The 17,879-nt window shown below is 41.8% G+C and overlaps 1 protein-coding gene and 1 long non-coding RNA gene across 3 annotated transcripts; one reads left to right on the forward strand and one right to left on the reverse strand.

The window, feature by feature from the left end:
* Window positions 1–29: 29 nt before the first annotated feature.
* On the forward strand, window positions 30–17,094 carry PRPF4 (pre-mRNA splicing tri-snRNP complex factor PRPF4). Of its 2 annotated transcripts, XM_077912961.1 has the most exons (14): window positions 30–184; window positions 1,133–1,310; window positions 2,755–2,941; window positions 6,526–6,613; window positions 7,029–7,108; window positions 7,275–7,368; window positions 8,052–8,146; window positions 9,248–9,306; window positions 9,740–9,863; window positions 11,452–11,541; window positions 14,946–15,068; window positions 15,179–15,286; window positions 15,377–15,495; window positions 16,013–17,094. In XM_077912961.1, the coding sequence occupies exons 1-14, from the start codon at window positions 158–160 to the stop codon at window positions 16,204–16,206; spliced, it is 1,566 nt and encodes a 521-aa protein (XP_077769087.1). In that variant the 5' UTR covers window positions 30–157; the 3' UTR covers window positions 16,207–17,094. The 2 variants fall into 2 exon arrangements, with proteins under 2 accessions (XP_077769087.1, XP_077769088.1); XM_077912962.1 differs by lacking the exons at window positions 30–184; window positions 1,133–1,310; window positions 2,755–2,941; ... (1 more) ...; window positions 7,029–7,108; window positions 7,275–7,368 and having other exon boundaries at window positions 8,058–8,146; window positions 9,209–9,306.
* On the reverse strand, window positions 6,396–11,592 carry LOC144322692 (uncharacterized). The gene is made up of 2 exons (XR_013388332.1): window positions 11,431–11,592; window positions 6,396–6,763 (listed from the first exon to the last, which is right to left on the reverse strand). It is a non-coding gene; the product is annotated as an uncharacterized LOC144322692 (long non-coding RNA).
* Window positions 17,095–17,879: the final 785 nt, after the last annotated feature.

Consider the following 17,879-nt stretch of genomic DNA (forward strand, 5'->3'; position numbering starts at 1 on the left):
TCCTTACTACGACTCCCGTCATGCCCCACGCCACCCACGACGCTGCGTCGGCCCACTTCCGGCCAGTGACGCAGTTCCGCTTTGCCGGGCGCGCGGTGGACGGTCTGAAAACGCAGAGCTCGGCTTTCGCCGGGGTTTGGCGGCCGCGGAGCTCGGCATGGCTTCCTCACGAGCCGCCTCCACGGTACGGAACTCCACTCACTCTGGCGGGGAGCGCGGAAGGGGCTGGGGGGGCGGTTCCTGCGAAATGGGGTCCCTCGGGGAACGGGCTAAGGCGGTGGAGGTCGGAGGTGAAAGGCTGAGAGACTCGGTCCTTAGAGGAGCAGCGTTTTCCAGACCCCGAAGTACGTTCCCGTGTTTTATTTATTTTTTTTTTGTAAAGATTTTATTCATTCATTCATGAGAGACACAGAGAAAGGGGCAGAGGCACAGGCAGAGGGAGGAGAAGCAGGCTCAAGGCAGGGAGCCTGATGCGGGACTCGATCCCTGGACTCCAGGATCACGCCCTGGGCCGAAGGCAGCGCTAAACGGCTGAGCCACCCAAGGATCCCCCCGTTCCCGTGTTTTAATTCATTTGCACCCCTCACTACAGGCCCGAACGGTAAATACCTCTTCCGACTGCTCCAAAACCTGAGCTCTAGAAGGCCCAGATTCACGTCTGTGTCAGACTTCATTGCAGTTTGGCCTCCTAACTTCATATGTGTTGCCTTACGTCTGAAAACGTTTGAAATGTACCGACAAGTAACTAACTTGCTCCCCCTTAATACTGCGTTGGTTGTTCTCCTTGATACTGCCCCTGTGATGAGGGGTAACCTTGGAAATTTCATAAAACCCAAGAAGAGGTTGCCACGGAATGATGCAGACATGTTCCAAAGCAAATCTTTGATAGAAAAGTTACCAAGAATAATGATGGACTAGTTCTATTAGCCTCTTCCCGTCTGCAGAACCTAAGTAGCTTGGAGAGACACCCCGCCCCCCAGTCAGTGAAGATAACCTGAACTGGTGTCCGACCTGTCCTTTTCATTTGGGGGGAAAATAGGATTGAAGCTCAGGATGAGCTCCATCCTTTGGGGGAAGCCTAATAAGTGGTTAGTATTAGACCTTAGGTTAATCCGTGTCTTTGATTTATCAGGCAACCAAAACTAAGGCACCTGATGACTTAGTTGCTCCTGTTGTGAAGAAACCACACATCTATTACGGAAGTTTGGAAGAGAAGGAGAGGGAGCGTCTGGCCAAAGGAGAGTCTGGGATTTTGGGAAAAGAAGGACTTAAAGCTGGAATTGAAGCAGGAAATATTAACATAACCTCTGGTAAGATGCAAATTGTGAGTCCCTCTTTATCTTTGTATTATAATATCAAAAATGTTAGTTAAACTTGGATCTATGTAAGGCCATCCTTTGCCTACCCTGGTTAGCATCATCTAGAGAGCCTTTTTCTTTCTTTTTTTTTTTTTTTTAAGATTTTATTTATTTATTCATGAGAGACAGAGAGAGAGAGAGAGAGAGGCAGAAACATAGGCAGAGTCAGAAGCAGGCTCCATACAGGGAGCCCGACATGGGACCCGACCCCAGGATCCCACCCTGGTCCAAAGGCAGGCTCTAAACCACTGAGCCACCCAGGGATCCCATAAAGATTTTATTTATTTATTTTTTTAAGATTTTATTTATTTTTTATGAGAGAGAGAGAGAGGCAGAGACAAAGGCAGAGGGAGAAGCAGGCTCCATGCAGGGAGCCCGACGCAGGACTCGATCCTGGGACTCCAGGATCATGTCCTGAGCCGAAGGCAGATGCTCAACCGCTGAACCACCCAAGGTTGTGAGTTCAAGCCCAGAGTTGCTCCACACCCACACTTAAAAAAAAAAAAAAAAATCCTCATAGTCAGTGTGTGTTTTATTTATTTATCTTATTATTTATTTATTAGAGCATGAGCCAGGGAGGGGCAGAGAAGCAGATACCCCACTGAGCAGGAAGCCTCACTTGAGACTCGATCCCAGGACTATGGGATCATGACCTGAGCGAAAGGCAGATGCTTAACCGACTAAGCCACCCAGATGCCCCAGTGTTGGTTTTAAAACTAACTGCTAGGTTATCCAAAAAGTCTATAGTTAAGGGAAAGCCCTTTAATGGTAATTTTCTCCAGTTTACTAGTTAAAGTCATAGATATCCTCAGCTGGGACTGGTTTAGAGAATAGGTTTGGCAAGTGTTAAAGTACTGTATCTATTTTATCTTCTGGATAGAAGATCTAGTTAACTCATTTGCTGAAAGTGCTTTGTACTTCTACTTTCTGATCTCCTCTAAGTTATGTGTGTATGTAGATATAAGGTTGTCAAAACAAGATGATGTGAGGTAAGCCTGCGTGGCTCAGTTGGTTAAGCGTCCAACTCTTGGTTTTGGCTCATGTCGCGATCTCAGGGTGGTAGGTTCTGAGCCCTGTGTTGGGCTCCCTGCTCTACAGGGAGTCTGCTTCTCCTCCTCCCTCTGTTCCTCCCTGCACTCCTGCACTGTCTCTCTCGCTCTCTCTCTCTCGTAAATAAATAAAATCTTTAAAAAAAAAAAAAAAAAGATGACTTAAGTAATTTTAAATGAGGTATCATTTAGTTTTTTGTGTTTAGCAAAATTTAATAAACTGAGAAACAATAAAGTATGTAATAAATTAGTTCCTAGAGGATACACAGACTGCAATTGTAAGAAATTATTTTCCCCTCTGTTTGAAGATCTAGTGATAATACTGATATTACCTGTTCTTTTTATAGGAGAGGTGTTTGAAATTGAAGAGCACATCAGTGAACGACAGGCCGAAGTGTTAGCTGAGTTTGAGAGAAGAAAGCGAGCCCGGCAAATCAATGTTTCCACTGATGACTCAGAGGTCAAGGCTTGCCTTAGAGCCTTGGGGGAGCCCATCACACTTTTTGGAGAGGGTCCTGCTGAAAGAAGAGAAAGGTGCCCTTTCTAAATATTTTCTCTCTTTTTAATCACAAGGTTCTACTTTCAAATTTTAGTTATACCTAAAACTTTAATAGAACAGCTTAGGTAATGTAAATAGAAAAATCTTACTAAGTTGTTTTTATATAGTTAGCCCGTGATCTCATTAGGCTAGTTTTTTATTCTACTACTAATTTTTCTTTATAAACTGAATAGGGGGGATCCCTGGGTGGCTCAGCAGTTTAGCGCCTGCCATTGGCTCAAGTCATGATCCCAGGGTCCTGGGATCGAGTCCCACATCGGGCTTCCTGCATGAAGTCTGCTTCTCCGCCTGCCTGCCTCTCTCTCTCTCTCTCTTAAAAAAAATAAACTGTAGGGGCAGCCCTGGTGGCTCAGCGGTTTAGCGCCGCCTACGGCTCAGGGTGTGATCCTGGAGTCCTGGGATCGAGTCCCACGTCGGGCTCCCTGCATGGAGCCTGCTTCTCCCTCTGCCTGTGTCTCTGCCTCGCTCTCTCTCCTCTCTGTATTCTCATGAATAAATAAATAAAATCTTTAAAAAATAAATAAATAAATAAACTGTGAATAGGGTGTTAACGTGCAAACCTGCCCTCTCCAATATGGAATTATGAGTAAATATTTATTGGCAAACATTTATTTATTTATTTTTAAAGATTTTATTTATTTATTCATGAGAGAGACAGAGACCTAGGCAGAGGGAGAAGCTGACTCCCCACAAGGAGCCCGATGTGGGACTCGATCCTGGATCCCAGGATCAGGACCTGAGCTGAAGGCAGACGCTCAACTGCTGAGCCATCCAGGCATCCCTATTGTCAAACTTTTAAAATTTAGACACATACATCTCTGTCAGTGTCATAAAACAGAATGGTAAGTATTTGAGGTTTATTACTGAAAGGGGGCACTTTGCTGAGATGATACTCCTTTTGTGATTTTAAGTTTGTGGAGTCTCTTCGTCAGTCATATGCAGTGATGAGGATCTCCTTTGTCTTTCCACTGTCCCATCTCTCCCTTTCGTCATTTTTTTCCTGATTTGCATAGTCTGCGGATTCAATCACTTAAAAACTTCTACCATATCTCGTGTCCATTAAATAGAACCAGTAATACTGAGCCTATTTAAATTGTAAGAGAAAAACCCACTGTGTACCAACCCAGTACCTTACAAAGCCAACCTGGCTGGCTACAAAGGTGGGAGGATAGGAGAGGAAGGGGCACCCCTGGGTGGTAGATGGTTGGGTGCCAGGAAAGACTAAAGGACAGAAAGAAAACCGGGCTCCCAGATGGGAGGGGACTAGTCCTAATGGGGGAGAGGTGCAAAAGATACTTGAGAAGAGTGGAACTTGTGGAGTGCACAGGTCAGTGCTTTCTCTACCAGAGCACAGTGTTGGCGGAGGTGCTCCGTGCCACCCCCTGCCTACCCCTGGCACTTGGAGAACAGTGACCCATGCACCCTGGGGCATGACCCCTCTGAACCATGGGTGATACCCTGCCCCTCCCGCCACAGTCCCCTTCCCCTTGAGGTTCAGCTGCTCCTCACTCAGTGTGTTGACTCTCTCTAAGCTCTTCCCCTCATTTGCTCTTTGGCCAACTGCAAACTAGCTAACTGCTGCCACATCGAAACTGCTCTTCATTAAGATCACTAACTCATCTTTATCAAGACTAGCCCTGTCAGCCACTCCCTCCTTGAAACACTCCCTTTCGTAAAACAAAATCTTAATTTCCCTAAATTTCCTGTTTCTCTAATTCTTCTAAGCTCTTTTTTTCCCTGCCTGAGCTATATATATTGCAGTTCTTTGCCCTTACTCTACACTCACTTGGGCGATCAGATCCACTCCTGTGGCATCATTGACTGTGTATATTCTGATGACTTTCAGATCTCTGTCGCCTAGGTTTTCTGTAGGTGATTCAAACTGGACGTGTCTAGATTGAACTCCTCTATTTCCCACCCTTCTATTCTTGGAAATAACACTATCATTCACAGGTTTCAGTTGCCTCCCCTCCTTTATAATCCATCAGCAAAATCTAGTCTATTTCTAGATATGGACTGAAATGTATCTCTGGTGTGTCCTCTTTTCTCTACCTTCATTGCTTTCACACCTGGATTGTTGTAGTAGCCCCAAATATGTTGTGTTAATTGCTTGCTTAAAATCCATCAGTGTCTTCTTATTAAACATAGAGTAAAAAACTGCTGATCGTGCTCTTCAACTTCTTGTGCTACTCTTTCCCAATTTAGTAGACTTAGTAGCCTTAAGGGTCTTCCTGGAATAGTCAAACTCTTTTTCTGTTTTTCTACTTAATTTTTTTCTTTTTTCCCCCCTCTCTTGCCTTTAAAAGCCTTTTTATCCTTTTGCTTTCAGCATAAATACCACCTTGTCAAAGAAGACTTTTATCACCTGATCCCTTATAAAGTAAATCCCTCCATTATTGTCTGTCATGGTATGTTGCTTTCCTAACAGCATTTTCAAAGGGTAGGCATTTATTATTGTTATAATTTGTCTTCCAACCAACTGCAAAGTCTAACTTATTATCGTGACCCTTAGATGAACATCTTGAGTCCCTCCTGCCACTGTGTTAATTCAGTCCACCATTGAAAGTCCAAGGATTCCGAAATAGCAGACTGATTTTCCTGCCTTTATCATTTCCTCTTCAGTCCATTCTCTCTGCTTCCCTAGGGAATCTTTCTCAAACATCAACCCTCCTTACCATGGCATGAGGAGCTCTTTGTAACTGGCCCCTACTTAGGTTAGCAGCTCTCTCTCTCTCACCAGCTCTTTTTTGGTACTCCATGCTCCAGCCATTCTGAAATATTTGTGATTCCAAGCTGATCATGCTTTTCTTACCTCCAGACCTTTACCTTTGTTGAACCCTCTGCTTCAGCTGTCCTTTTCCATTCTTAACTTCTCGACCTTACTAATTGAGTACTCAGTGCAGGAAATACCTCTTCAGTGAAACCTTACCTGGTTCTCCCTCCAAGCCAAGGTTGGGTATTTCTTTTATGTCCTCCCTTAGCACTTAGTACTTAACCACTGTCATAATACTTAACATGATGTATTGTGGTTCTTTGGTACTTCCTGTCCACCCAGCTTCTCCACCCTACCAGGATTATGTTACTTGGAATAAAAAACTGCCTCTTAGTCATTTCTGTACACTTAGCACCTCAACTAGTATCCAGCACATTGTGGCATTGAGCAAGGTTGGCTGTCTTCACAGACCAAGTGGTAGCAGTGTTGGGGCTAGTTGACTAAATTGAAGAGGGTAATCGCTTATAGTTGAAATTAGGGAATCTTCAAATAAAGAGAATGAGTGATTAAAATCACACTGTGAGGGGTGGAGGGGGCTTGGCAGATTCATTCAGAAGAGCATACGACTCTTGGTTTTAGGATTGTGAGTTCGAGCCTCACGCTGAGTGTAGAGATTATTTTTTTAAATATTTTTAAAAAGGAAATCACACTGGGAGTTGAGACACAACAACTTGACTCTTAAAGAAAATTGTTTGGCAATTAAATGGTGAGAGTAGGAGAAGCTTTCTCCCTTCTTAAAACATACTTTTCACAATCTCATTCAAATTCTGATCTTTTCTGTTACAGGCTGAGAAATATCCTATCAGTGGTTGGTACTGATGCCTTAAAAAAGACCAAAAAAGATGATGAGAAATCTAAGAAGTCCAAAGAAGAGGTAAAAATTGTCTTCGGCTTCACAGTATGAAAGGGAAGGAAATGAAGGGTTGCTTCTTTCATTTTCTGTTTTCAAGGTTTGCTTTGCCAGGGGAAGGGAATGTGAGGATTCCACCATTCAGGAATAGTTGTTGGCAGTAGTTTGTGGTTCCTGTGTAGGTATAAGTGAATATAAGTGAGTTTCCTATTCAGCATAAAAACCATAGCATTTCTGGTATAACTTTTAACAAGGAAACCAGAAGCCATCCTATAAGAGTTCATAAAAACACTATAGAAAGTACACATGCCTGATTTCATCCTATTACCGAATCGATTTTTTTTTTCTGGGCAGTTACAATAGAGAATTGACAGCTATGAGAGGGGCAGGAATGCTTCAGACTTAACATTAACATTTCTGCTCTTAATTTCACTTTCAGTATCAGCAAACCTGGTATCATGAAGGACCAAACAGCCTGAAGGTTGCTAGACTATGGATTGCTAATTATTCACTGCCCAGGTAAAGAGAGCCTCTCAAAAGGAGAAAGAAGCATATTTTTTTCATGTTTTCTCTCAGGATCTGTTTTCTCAAGACTGCAGTTACATGAAATTGAGTGGTAGGGATACTCATGTGGACTTTTTTTTCAACCTGTTTGCTCCTGGTAATAGTGTGTCTGTGTCTACAGGGCAATGAAACGCCTGGAAGAGGCTCGTCTCCATAAAGAAATTCCTGAGACAACTAGGACCTCCCAGATGCAAGAGCTGCACAAATCTCTCCGGGTAAGATATCCTCAGTGATTTCCAATATAGTAAGGGCTCTTAAATATTCAGTACTGAATATTTTGGCCTACTTTGGCCTGCCTCTTGAAAGGTAAAGGCAACTGCTTACACTTGCTATTTGCAAGGAGCCATCAGTTAGTCTGGTGGGAACCCACTATGCTTAGTACTCAGCAGAAGCCTTGGTTCTGCTTTTTAATTCTCTTTTAATATTTCAGAGCTGTACTTCAGCTCTCTCCGTGGGTTTCTTGTGTATGTTGAGCTGACACAGAAGCTAGTGATACTAGGAGTGTGTAAGACCACATGCTAGAATTCAAAGTAAGCCTTAATTCCATCCATGAAAGTAAGTGTCTCTTAACAAAAGAAGCATAGGGACGCCTGGGTGGGTCAGCGGTTAAGCATCTGCCTTCAGCTCAGGGCATGATCCTGGGATCCAGGATCGAGCCCCACATCAGGCTCCTTGCAGGGTGCCTGCTTCTCCCTTTGCCTGTGTTTCTGCCTTGCTGTCTGTGTCTCTCGTGAATAAATAAAATCTTTAAACAAAACGAGAAGTATAAAAGAATCTTGGGGGTGGTGGGCTAAAACCAGAAAGTTGGTTTTTTTCTTGGCTGTGGGAAAGCCAAAAAAAACTCTGGGATTAGCCTATTAAAGATTACTGTTTGTCTTTTTTTTTTTCTTTTTTTAAGTCTTTGAATAATTTCTGCAGTCAGATTGGGGATGATCGGCCTATCTCCTACTGCCACTTTAGTCCTAATTCCAAAATGCTGGCCACAGCTTGTTGGTAAGTCCCATTTAAGTGGAGGGCAGATTCAAGGAGGGAAAAAGTCATTTATATGTCATTGTCTCGCTTCTCATCATACCAAATCAGAGATGCCAGTGCTCAGTTGTTATATTATACAAGATAGTCTACGCTTAGCGATCCTTTCTGTTCACAGGGGACTCCAGAAACCCGTGACATGTCAGTCATGTTCTTGACACTAGCATCTTGGAACAGATACATAGGGAGTTTATTGATTGACCAGTTTCCATGCTTCAATATAGCTTTTCTTTTTTAGTTAGGTAACCCAGGCAGGATACTCGGTAAGCTTCAGTTTCCTTATCTGTAAAGTAGGCTGAGATGATGTTGTAAACCGTTTTTCCTTAATAGAGCATGGTATGTGGTAGGGACTCCGTAAACATGAATTATTTATCTTTGTTTTCTAGTTATTGCCACATATGCAGAAAACTCTTAGGATGTAATAACTTTGGGGTTTTTTGTTCCTATTTAGTTATTTTGGTGGGGCATGCCCATTTAGTGAGAAGGGAAGCTTCCTAATGTATGCAGAGGAACTACTTGACTAGGTAGAAATTGACACTGGTTCAGGAGAAAGCCAAGGACCTCGCATCCCTCCATCTCTTCCTCTCTTAAAAATAGAAATAGTCATTCCTACTACATTCTGTACTTCATATGTTTGCTATCAGGATCATTTGAGGTGTTAGGAAAGTAATTTGTTGGAAATTCCCTGAAATTAAGGGTCCTTAAAAAAAATATTAAGTATTTTGTTAGCAAAATGCTATTCCTTTTTTAAGGAGATAGTATCGTTATTAATATTGTTGATAATGTAATGCATCCTACCTTCCCTCACCAATCAATCCAAACATTAAGGAGAATAGCAACTTGTACTAGATTAACTGTAGTCCTATAGAGGCTCTTGGCTGCATGAGACATGGATTAGCTTTCTTCTATGAACCATCGAATGAGAAGCCCAGTAGTTTTCTCTTCCTGTGTGCCACTGTCAAATTTACTGGGGGCGAGAAAAGATTGTCCTTTAGGAATGTCACCAAGGTACCTTTTCCTTCCCAGACCAACCCTGGCTGAGATGCTTTCCTTTGTATTTGTTAGGAGTGGGCTTTGCAAGCTCTGGTCAGTTCCCGATTGCAATCTGCTTCACACCCTCCGAGGTGAGTTAGAATCTTGTTTAAATCTCACTTTTTCCCAATGTGAACCCTGTCAAACTGTAAGACTCTAATACCCTACTTGACCCTCAGACCCAGTACACACAAGATTCATTCTTGACTTGAAATAACTTGGTTGGGTTCTCTCTGACCACAAGGCTGGAAGATGGTGACTTCATGCACAAACCACTTTTCTCTCATGTCTAGCCACACTGTGGCATTGTGCAGTCTCTGAGCCAAAAAAAATAAAGGTTGTGTTTTGTTTTTTTTCAAATGTAATTTAAAAGTTTTGTTTTGTTTTGTTTTTAGTAATTTAGTAGTCACTTCAAACCTTATTGGTCTACATGTTCCCTAATATATATTGTGTTATGCATCGTAGTCTGTTTTCACACATAAATTGGTGGGAACCCTTTAACATTGATCTCTTATACCCCTTCAGGCCATAACACAAACGTAGGCGCAATTGTATTCCATCCAAAATCCACCGTGTCCTTGGACCAAAAAGATGTCAATCTGGCCTCTTGTGCTGCGGATGGTTCTGTGAAGCTTTGGAGCCTTGACAGGTGAACGTTACTGATCTGCTCATACTTCAGTCACTAAAGTAAATAGTTGTTCGATTGGTCCTTAGGACCTGAAAATCTGGCATCTAACCCCAGAAATGGTCTAAGAGTCCAGGGAACTTGGTGTGAACATAGAATGTGGGATTTCTTTCTTGACCTCTTTTCAGCGGAGGAGTTCGTGTTAGGTCTTTCATATTTGTTAACTTTGGACCTAGATTTTTGCCTCCAACGTAGTGGCCATTGTTTTCCCAGTCCAGTTATTCTGGAAAAATCTATTTACACCTCCTGTGCAGTACACTGACTTGGAGAAAATGCATTATTTGGTAGATTGACTAAAGATAATATTCTTGGCAGCACATTGGCTTCTAGCAAACGGCCGTAGGGGAGAGGACAGTGAAGTTCTGAGGCATTATTGCTAAGAAGTGATGTCTCCTCCCACCAACATTCTCCTTTACCTAGGCTGTATTTTCCCATCACAACAGTCTGGGGTGTTTTTAATGTGTTTATGATTATTGTCTTCCAAGAAATTTGTGAAAGCACTGTGTTGGCTAAAATCTGAATTCAGTTGCTTAGTTTTCTTTGGGAAAGCACATGCAACTTTTCTGCCAGGTTTTTGTACAAAAGCTAATTAGTGTCTCTACTCTTTGCCAGACAGGGTCTTACCATGAGCACAGCGAGTTTTAATTGGCTTTGGTATCACTTAGCAATATTTGTTCCCCTAGGGCTTTGATTAGTTCTATGTATGCACATTGACAAAGTTCCCTTTTTAATTGCCCTCTTTAGGGTTCGTGTTTACTTCCTTTCATCACTGGTGTTTCAATTTTTTTTTCTGTGGTTACTGGGGAGTAGAATTTAATGGCCACCAAAGGAAACTAAGCCTCTATTTAGGAGTTCCTTTTTTCCTGTGGATTCTACAACAAGCTAAAGTTTGAGAAAAATTTATCTGTAATTCACTCATACCAAAACTAGTTGATTTCTGTAGCTTTACATATCCATCAAAATATGTTTTTTTCCTGGAATCTCAGCATTCTTGGCATAAAGAGACTTTTGGTTGTCTGATTTATCTTTTATTTTCTCTAACACTAAATGATAATAGCATTGAGCGTTGATTAACATATTGAATTGAGATATAGAAAGATAGTGTTTCTTGAAGTGCTATGGGCAGTTTTGCCCTATGAGCACATGAAATACTCCCAAGTATTTTCAAGATTTTGGGAAATGACATAAAATGTTGTTAGCTCTGTATTTCTTTTTTTTTTTTCAGGCCCTGCATTTTTTTTTTTTTAAGATTAATTTATTCATGAGAGACACAGAGAGTCAGAGGCAGAGGGAGAAGCAGGCTCCCTTCAGAGATCCCGATGAGGGACTCAATCCTGGAATCTCGGGTCACTCTCTGAGCCGAAGGCAGATGCTCAACCACTGAGCCATCCAGGTGTCCCTAAGCCCTGCATTTTTAACAAAGAATGAGTTTAATTACAGTTCAGGCTCTTAAATCATACAGAATGGGTGCATCTGTCACAACAGTTAATAAATTCAATGAATATTTATGACTGTGAAATAATTTACTTACATATATTTGATTCTTTTCCAGTGACGAGCCAGTGGCGGACATTGAAGGCCATACAGTGCGTGTGGCACGTGTAATGTGGCATCCATCAGGACGTTTCTTGGGCACCACCTGGTAAGACATCCTCTTATTGTTCTATCCATAGAGGCATGGATCTTGTTAACCCTTAGGACTGGCATCTTGTTAACCCTTAGGACTAACTGCCAAGGAAATTTTAAGAATAGAGATCTTCAAGTAAGATTTTCTTGGACTTCAATAAATCAGAATCAGAAGAGAATATATTGTAAAGTTAGGACCAGGTGGATTTGCTTTTAAATTGCAGTTAATCTGAAATTTCATTTATTAATTGCCAGAAAACTAGAATTTTTAGTCTTTTTTGACCAGTACTAGTGGTGTTTTGTGGGTTTTTTCCCCTCTCACACATTGTATTATAATCTCTCTGCTTATAAATTGGTCTCCCTTTCTGGGGTGCCTGGCTGGCTTAGCCGGTAGAGCATGTGACTCTAGATCTTGGGGCTATAAGTTCAAAACTCACATTGGATGTAGAGATTACTTAAAAATCTCTAAAAAACCCAGGGATCCCTGGGTGGCGCAGCGGTTTGGCGCCTGCCTTTGGCCCAGGGCGCGATCCTGGAGACCCGGGATCGAATCCCACGTCGGGCTCCCGGTGCATGGAGCCTGCTTCTCCCTCTGCCTATGTCTCTGCCTCTCTCTCTCTCTCTGTGACTATCATAAATAAATAAAAATTAAAAAAAAATAAAAAATAAAAAATAAAAATCTCTAAAAAACATATCAAAAAACAAATCTGTCTTCCCCCCGTGCCCTTTTAAGATTTTATTTATTCGAGAGAGAGAAAGTAGGTGTAAGCAGACTTCATGCTGAGTGCAGAGCCGGATGCAGGGCTTGATCGGGACCCTGAGAACTCTTTCATTAAAATGTAACTTACATGCAGTAGAATAGATTTATTTTCAGTATACAACTTCAAATGCATACGTTCACGTAACCCACATCCTTGTCAATAGAATATTTCCATCACCCTTTAAAGTTCCCTCATGCTCCTTCCCTGTGGATACCCCCTTCCAAAACAATCACTGATACGATTTCTATCACCGTAAATTAATTGTTCATACTCTGAACGTGTCTGTGCCTAACATCTTCTCAACATAATATTTTTAGGATTCATTTTGGGGGGCAGGGGGGACGCCTGGGTGGCTCAGCAGTTGAGCATCTGCCTTCAGCTCAGGGCATGATCCTGGAGTCCCGGGATCGAGTCCCACATTGGGCTCCCTGTGGGGAGTCTGCTCTGTCGCTGTGTCTCTCTCTGTGTTTCTTGTGAATAAATAAATAAAATCTTAAAAAAAAAAAAAAAAGGATTCATTTAGGGGCATCTGGGTGGCTCAGTCAGTTGAGCATCTGACTCCTCCTTTCAGCTCAGGTCATGGTCTCAGGGTTGTGAGATTGAGCCCTGCATGGGGCTCTGTGCTGGACATGGATGGAGCCCACTTGAGATTCTCTCTCGCTTTCTCTTTCCCCTTCTCTTAAAAAAAAAAAAAGTTTCATTTATGTTGTTGCATGTCTCAGTAGTTCCTTCTTATTGCTTAGGACAATTTAGTTGAATGACTCTACCACAGTTTATTATCCATTCTCCTTTGATGGACATTGGGGCCATTTCCAGGTTTGGGTCAGTTAGAATAAAGCTGCTGTGAGTATTTTTATATAATGCTTTTTGCAGACATGTTTTTCTTTACTTTCTCTTGAATAAATACCCAAGAATGCAATTGCTAAGTCATGGAGAAGATATAAGTTTAAGTATTTTAAAACTTGCACCTGTTCTTTTCCAATTGGTTATAAATTTTACATTCCCATTATTCTGATTTCTTCACATCCCTGCCAACATTCGGTGGTGTCAGTTTTACCATTTTGCATATTCTGTCAATTGTGTGGTGAAATTTCAGTTTTAATTTTTATTACTCTTACAACTATTGGTATTGAGCATTTTATCATCTGCTATTGACCATTTCTTTTGTGCAGTCTCCAGGTGCTTTACCTATATCTTTTAATTGAGTTTTTTTTATTTTCACAAACAGTTCTATTATTATTTTTTCGTTTATTTGAGGTGGGTTTTTTTTGTGGGGGGTTTTTGGTGTTTTAAGTTTTATTTATTTAATGGGCGCCTGGGTGGATCAGTCAATTGAGCATCTGACTCTTGATTGCAGCTCAGGTCCTGATCTCAAAGTTGTGAGATCAAGCCCCCTATTGGGCTTCATGCTCAGCACAGAGTCTGCTTAAGATTCTCTCCCCGCAGGGGATCCCTCGGTGGCTCAGCAGTCTAGTGCCTGCCTTCAGCCCAGGACATGGTCCTGGAGTCCTGGGATCGAGTCCCACATCAGGCTCCCTGCATGGTGCCTTCTTCTCCCTCTGCCTGTATCTCTGCCTCTCTCTCTCTCTCTCTCATGAATAATAAATAAATATTTTTTTTTTTTTTTTTTTTTTTTTTAATTCTCTCCCAGGGTTCCTGGGCAGCACAGTCATTTAGCGTCCAACTATTGGTTTTGGCTCAGGTCATGATCTCAGCGGTTTTGGGATCGAGCCCTGCATCAGGCTCAGCGTGGAGTCTGCTTGAGTTTCTCGTTTCATTTCCCTCTGCCCCTCCCACTTGTGTTCTCTCTCTAAAATAAATCTTTAAAAAAATTCTCTTCGCTCACCACTCACCCTCTTTCTTAAAAAAATAAAACCTAAGTTTGTTTATTAAGATTTTATTTATTTATTCATGAGAAACACAGAGAGAGGCAAAGAGACATGGGCAGAGGTTGAAGCAGGCGCCCTGCAAGGAGCTTGATGTAGGACTCAATCCCAGGACCCTGGGATCCCAACTGAGCCAAAGGCAGATGCTTAACCACTGAGCTACCTAGGTGTCCCAAAATCTAAATTTTATTTATTTAAGTAATCTCTACACCCACGTGGAGCTTGAACTGACAACCCTATGATGAGTTGCATGCTTCACCAACTTAGCCAGCCAGTGCCCCTCTACCACCATTTATTGAAGATATTTTATTTTCCCTGTTGAAATTGCTCTAGTAGCCTCATCAAAATCATTTGACCAAAAATGTGTGGGTCTCTTTCTATCCTCTCTCATTTGTTGCATAGATGTATTTGTTTATGACTGATTTTTGTATCCCCAACATCCAATTTAAGGCCCAACAAATACTCAGTGGATGAAAAGAGTTAACAGTAGAATTGAAAAAGAAGGGAGGCTACAGTCTCTGCTGGGCCATTCTGGGTATTCTTAAAATCGCCCCTGAAGTAAATTTATGGAAGTCCATGGTTTCCCAGGTAGCACTCAAGACAGATAATGACTAGTTGTTGAAGTATTTTTTATGCCAGAAAAGGATTTCTTCTTAATATGATTATATGAATAGTTTCAGAAGCATAATTTAAGCTATAAGCATTTATAGTACTTCACACATTGTAGGAACTGAATATCTGCTAGTTAATTATTAGTTTGATTTTTATTGTAGCTATGACCGCTCGTGGCGCTTATGGGATTTGGAGGCTCAAGAGGAGATCCTGCATCAGGAAGGCCACAGCATGGGTGTGTATGACATTGCCTTCCATCAAGATGGGTCTTTGGCTGGCACTGGGTAAGCCTTCTTCCACATAGCCAGGGGCAGATCAATAGTTCACCTGTTACATGTGCCTGCTTCCATGGAGAAATGGATTCAAAATGTTGGCTTATAAATTATTTTGTCAGGGGACTGGATGCATTTGGTCGTGTTTGGGACTTGCGCACAGGACGGTGTATCATGTTCCTAGAAGGTCACCTGAAAGAAATCTATGGAATAAATTTCTCCCCCAATGGGTAAGATCAATTAATCTCATGAGGAGCGGGAAGGGTTATTGGTCAGAATGTGTCTTTGTTTCTAACTTTGATACTACATCTGATCCACAGCTACCACATTGCAACTGGCAGTGGTGACAACACCTGCAAAGTGTGGGACCTTCGACAACGGCGTTGTGTCTATACCATCCCTGCCCATCAGAACTTAGTGACTGGTGTCAAGTTTGAGCGTAAGCTTTCCTCCTGTTTTGCCTAATCACAGGACAGACAGATTGCACTTCCGCGGAATGCATGCCAAGCTTTAGCTTAACTTAGAAGTGGAAGAGGAGAGAATTTGGTCTTTGTTGAAAAAGGAGCAAATTCTAAGTTCCTTTCCTCTATCATATTTTCAGACAAAGCTATGGCATAGCATGCTTGCTTTAGGAAGTGAAGAAGACTTCTATAATGCTTTGAGTCCTTTTTTTCCCTGAAAGTTGTAAGCACTGCATTCTTAATTTATTCTAAACAGATGGTCAGAGGAAGAGGCACAAGCCCTTAATATTGTTGTTTTTTTTCCCTAAGTCTGCCTATAGTCCTTTTCTCCTGGAGGCCTTGTGGGAATGTAGATGAGAAGATTGGGCTTTTCCAAATGGGGAAATACCTTCTTTTTTTGAAATCATATATTGTAGCAGATTTTTGTGCTTTTGTTTTCTTTGCTCTTTTGATACTTGAATTCCTCAAGCAGCTCCTCCTTCTTTTCTCTTAAAGCTATCCATGGGAATTTTCTGCTCACTGGTGCTTATGATAACACAGCCAAGATCTGGACCCACCCAGGCTGGTCCCCACTGAAGACTCTGGCTGGCCATGAAGGCAAAGTGATGGGCCTAGACATCTCTTCTGATGGGCAGCTCATAGCCACTTGCTCATACGACAGGACCTTCAAGCTCTGGATGGCTGAATAGGCAGGACCAGGGAAGAAGGACTCTAAGCTCAAGCTCTTTCTTAAGGGCCGTTTTTAAAAGAAAGGAATTGACCTGTTTAGTTCATCATGTTTTTTGCCAATTACCATGTATAGACCCTCAAAAGAATTGGATTTCCAGGTCAGCCTCCACTCCAGATAGATAGCCCAGTCTCTGGGTGTTGACGAACTCCTTTCATAGTTGAAATTCTAATTCTCATCTTCAAGCCTTGCCACGGACTGTGTAGACATTGTTTTTTATTAATCTTTTGTTTGAATGCCCTGTTGCCTCCTTCACAGCACTCAGGATTGTGACTGGCTACATTTTTAATTTTGAAACGTGGCTTTCCATTACATGGTACATGCTTCAGGACTCCATGTGACCCACAGAGCAAGGCAGCTGAACTGGGAGCTAGTCTGGGAGCCCTCTTGGAAAGAGGCATTTCTCCCTACACACTGGTTAACCAATGCCTTGACAGAACCTTTCCTCTACCTTGAGAACGGGAGATGAAGAAGTAGACCACAGCTATGCTCAGGGTTTGCAGTAAAGAAGATTTTACCTCTTCCTGTTGAGTTTGCTTGGAATGCTGACTGCATCCGGAAGCTCAGAACTGAACATTTGCCCTGTCAGAAAAGGTCTTCCTTTTTGCTTTGAGGTTTGGCATCCTTTGTGTTACCCCGAAGCTGGGCTGTTGTGTCAAGATGGCAATGAAATTTTTAGAAAGCAAAAAGGAAGTCTGTGTGTCACCTCCTTTGTGTGGGTGATTTAGGGGACGTACCTTTCATGGCGAGGTGACTGGGAAAATCCCAAAGGTGTTGTTCCTTGACATCGACTTTTTCTCTTTTTTTCTTTATTACACACTTGATACAGAGTAAAATCCTATGATAAAAACTGTTCTTTAAAGACTTATTTTGTATAGCTGGACATTTTCTGAATCCAACCCATTGGTGCATGGGTTTTTTTTGGGGGGGGGGGGTTGTTTTGTTTTTTGGTTTGAGATACAACGAAGTATATCAAATAATAGCTTATTCCAGTTTCTCTCTCCTTAGTAAGCACTCTGCTAATAGTTGTTTTTGTAGAGACTACTGCCTTCTGGGCCAGACTCCTAACAAACTGGATCTGAACTCTGTAATTCGTACTCATTGGCCATGCAGCAGTCAGCTTATCCTCTCTCCACCCCAAGTATACAACTGCCGAACACAAAGACACAGTAAATTCTCACAAAAATTTAAGAGTTTGGAAGAAGAAAGGATTGCATATAGAGCATTTGAGAAGGGCTTGTATGTTGACTTTTCCTTGAATGTTCAAAATAGTTTCTATTTGCTGTTCTGGAGAGATGAACAGTGGCTTTGTCTCACTCTGTCCTGCAAACTATGAATGTGAGAATATACTAAATAATCTGTGTGGTTTAATTTTGATTATAACCAAATAGTTGCATATTTTGAGTGCCTGTTAAGCTTCTCAATTATCGCTTCTACCCTCTGTTGGACATTTGGCACTTCACTATTGTTTAAGTATTAACGGGTTCTATTTCCTCCATCATTGGCTGTGAAAAATAATTTTTCATTGGTACCGTTGTAACTAACAACAAACGTTAGTGTATTAGCGTGCAATTTGGATATAGTGTGTTAACAAAAGTTTTTAGTTTTTCAAGTTTAAGTTTTACTATTAGTTCC

Source organism: Canis aureus, chromosome 10 (assembly GCF_053574225.1).
Source record: "Canis aureus isolate CA01 chromosome 10, VMU_Caureus_v.1.0, whole genome shotgun sequence".
In the NCBI taxonomy this organism is placed as follows: Eukaryota; Metazoa; Chordata; class Mammalia; order Carnivora; family Canidae; genus Canis; species Canis aureus.

What these genes read in the sequence shown, in the direction of transcription:
- PRPF4 (XM_077912961.1), top strand. Translation starts at nt 158, where the DNA reads ATGGCTTCCTCACGAGCCGCCTCCACG. An exon ending in CTAAGAAGTCCAAAGAAGAG is followed by an intron (nt 6,614 to 7,028) that starts GTAAAAATTGTC and finishes TTTCACTTTCAG; the next exon opens with TATCAGCAAACCTGGTATCA. An exon ending in AGCTGCACAAATCTCTCCGG is followed by an intron (nt 7,369 to 8,051) that starts GTAAGATATCCT and finishes TCTTTTTTTAAG; the next exon opens with TCTTTGAATAATTTCTGCAG.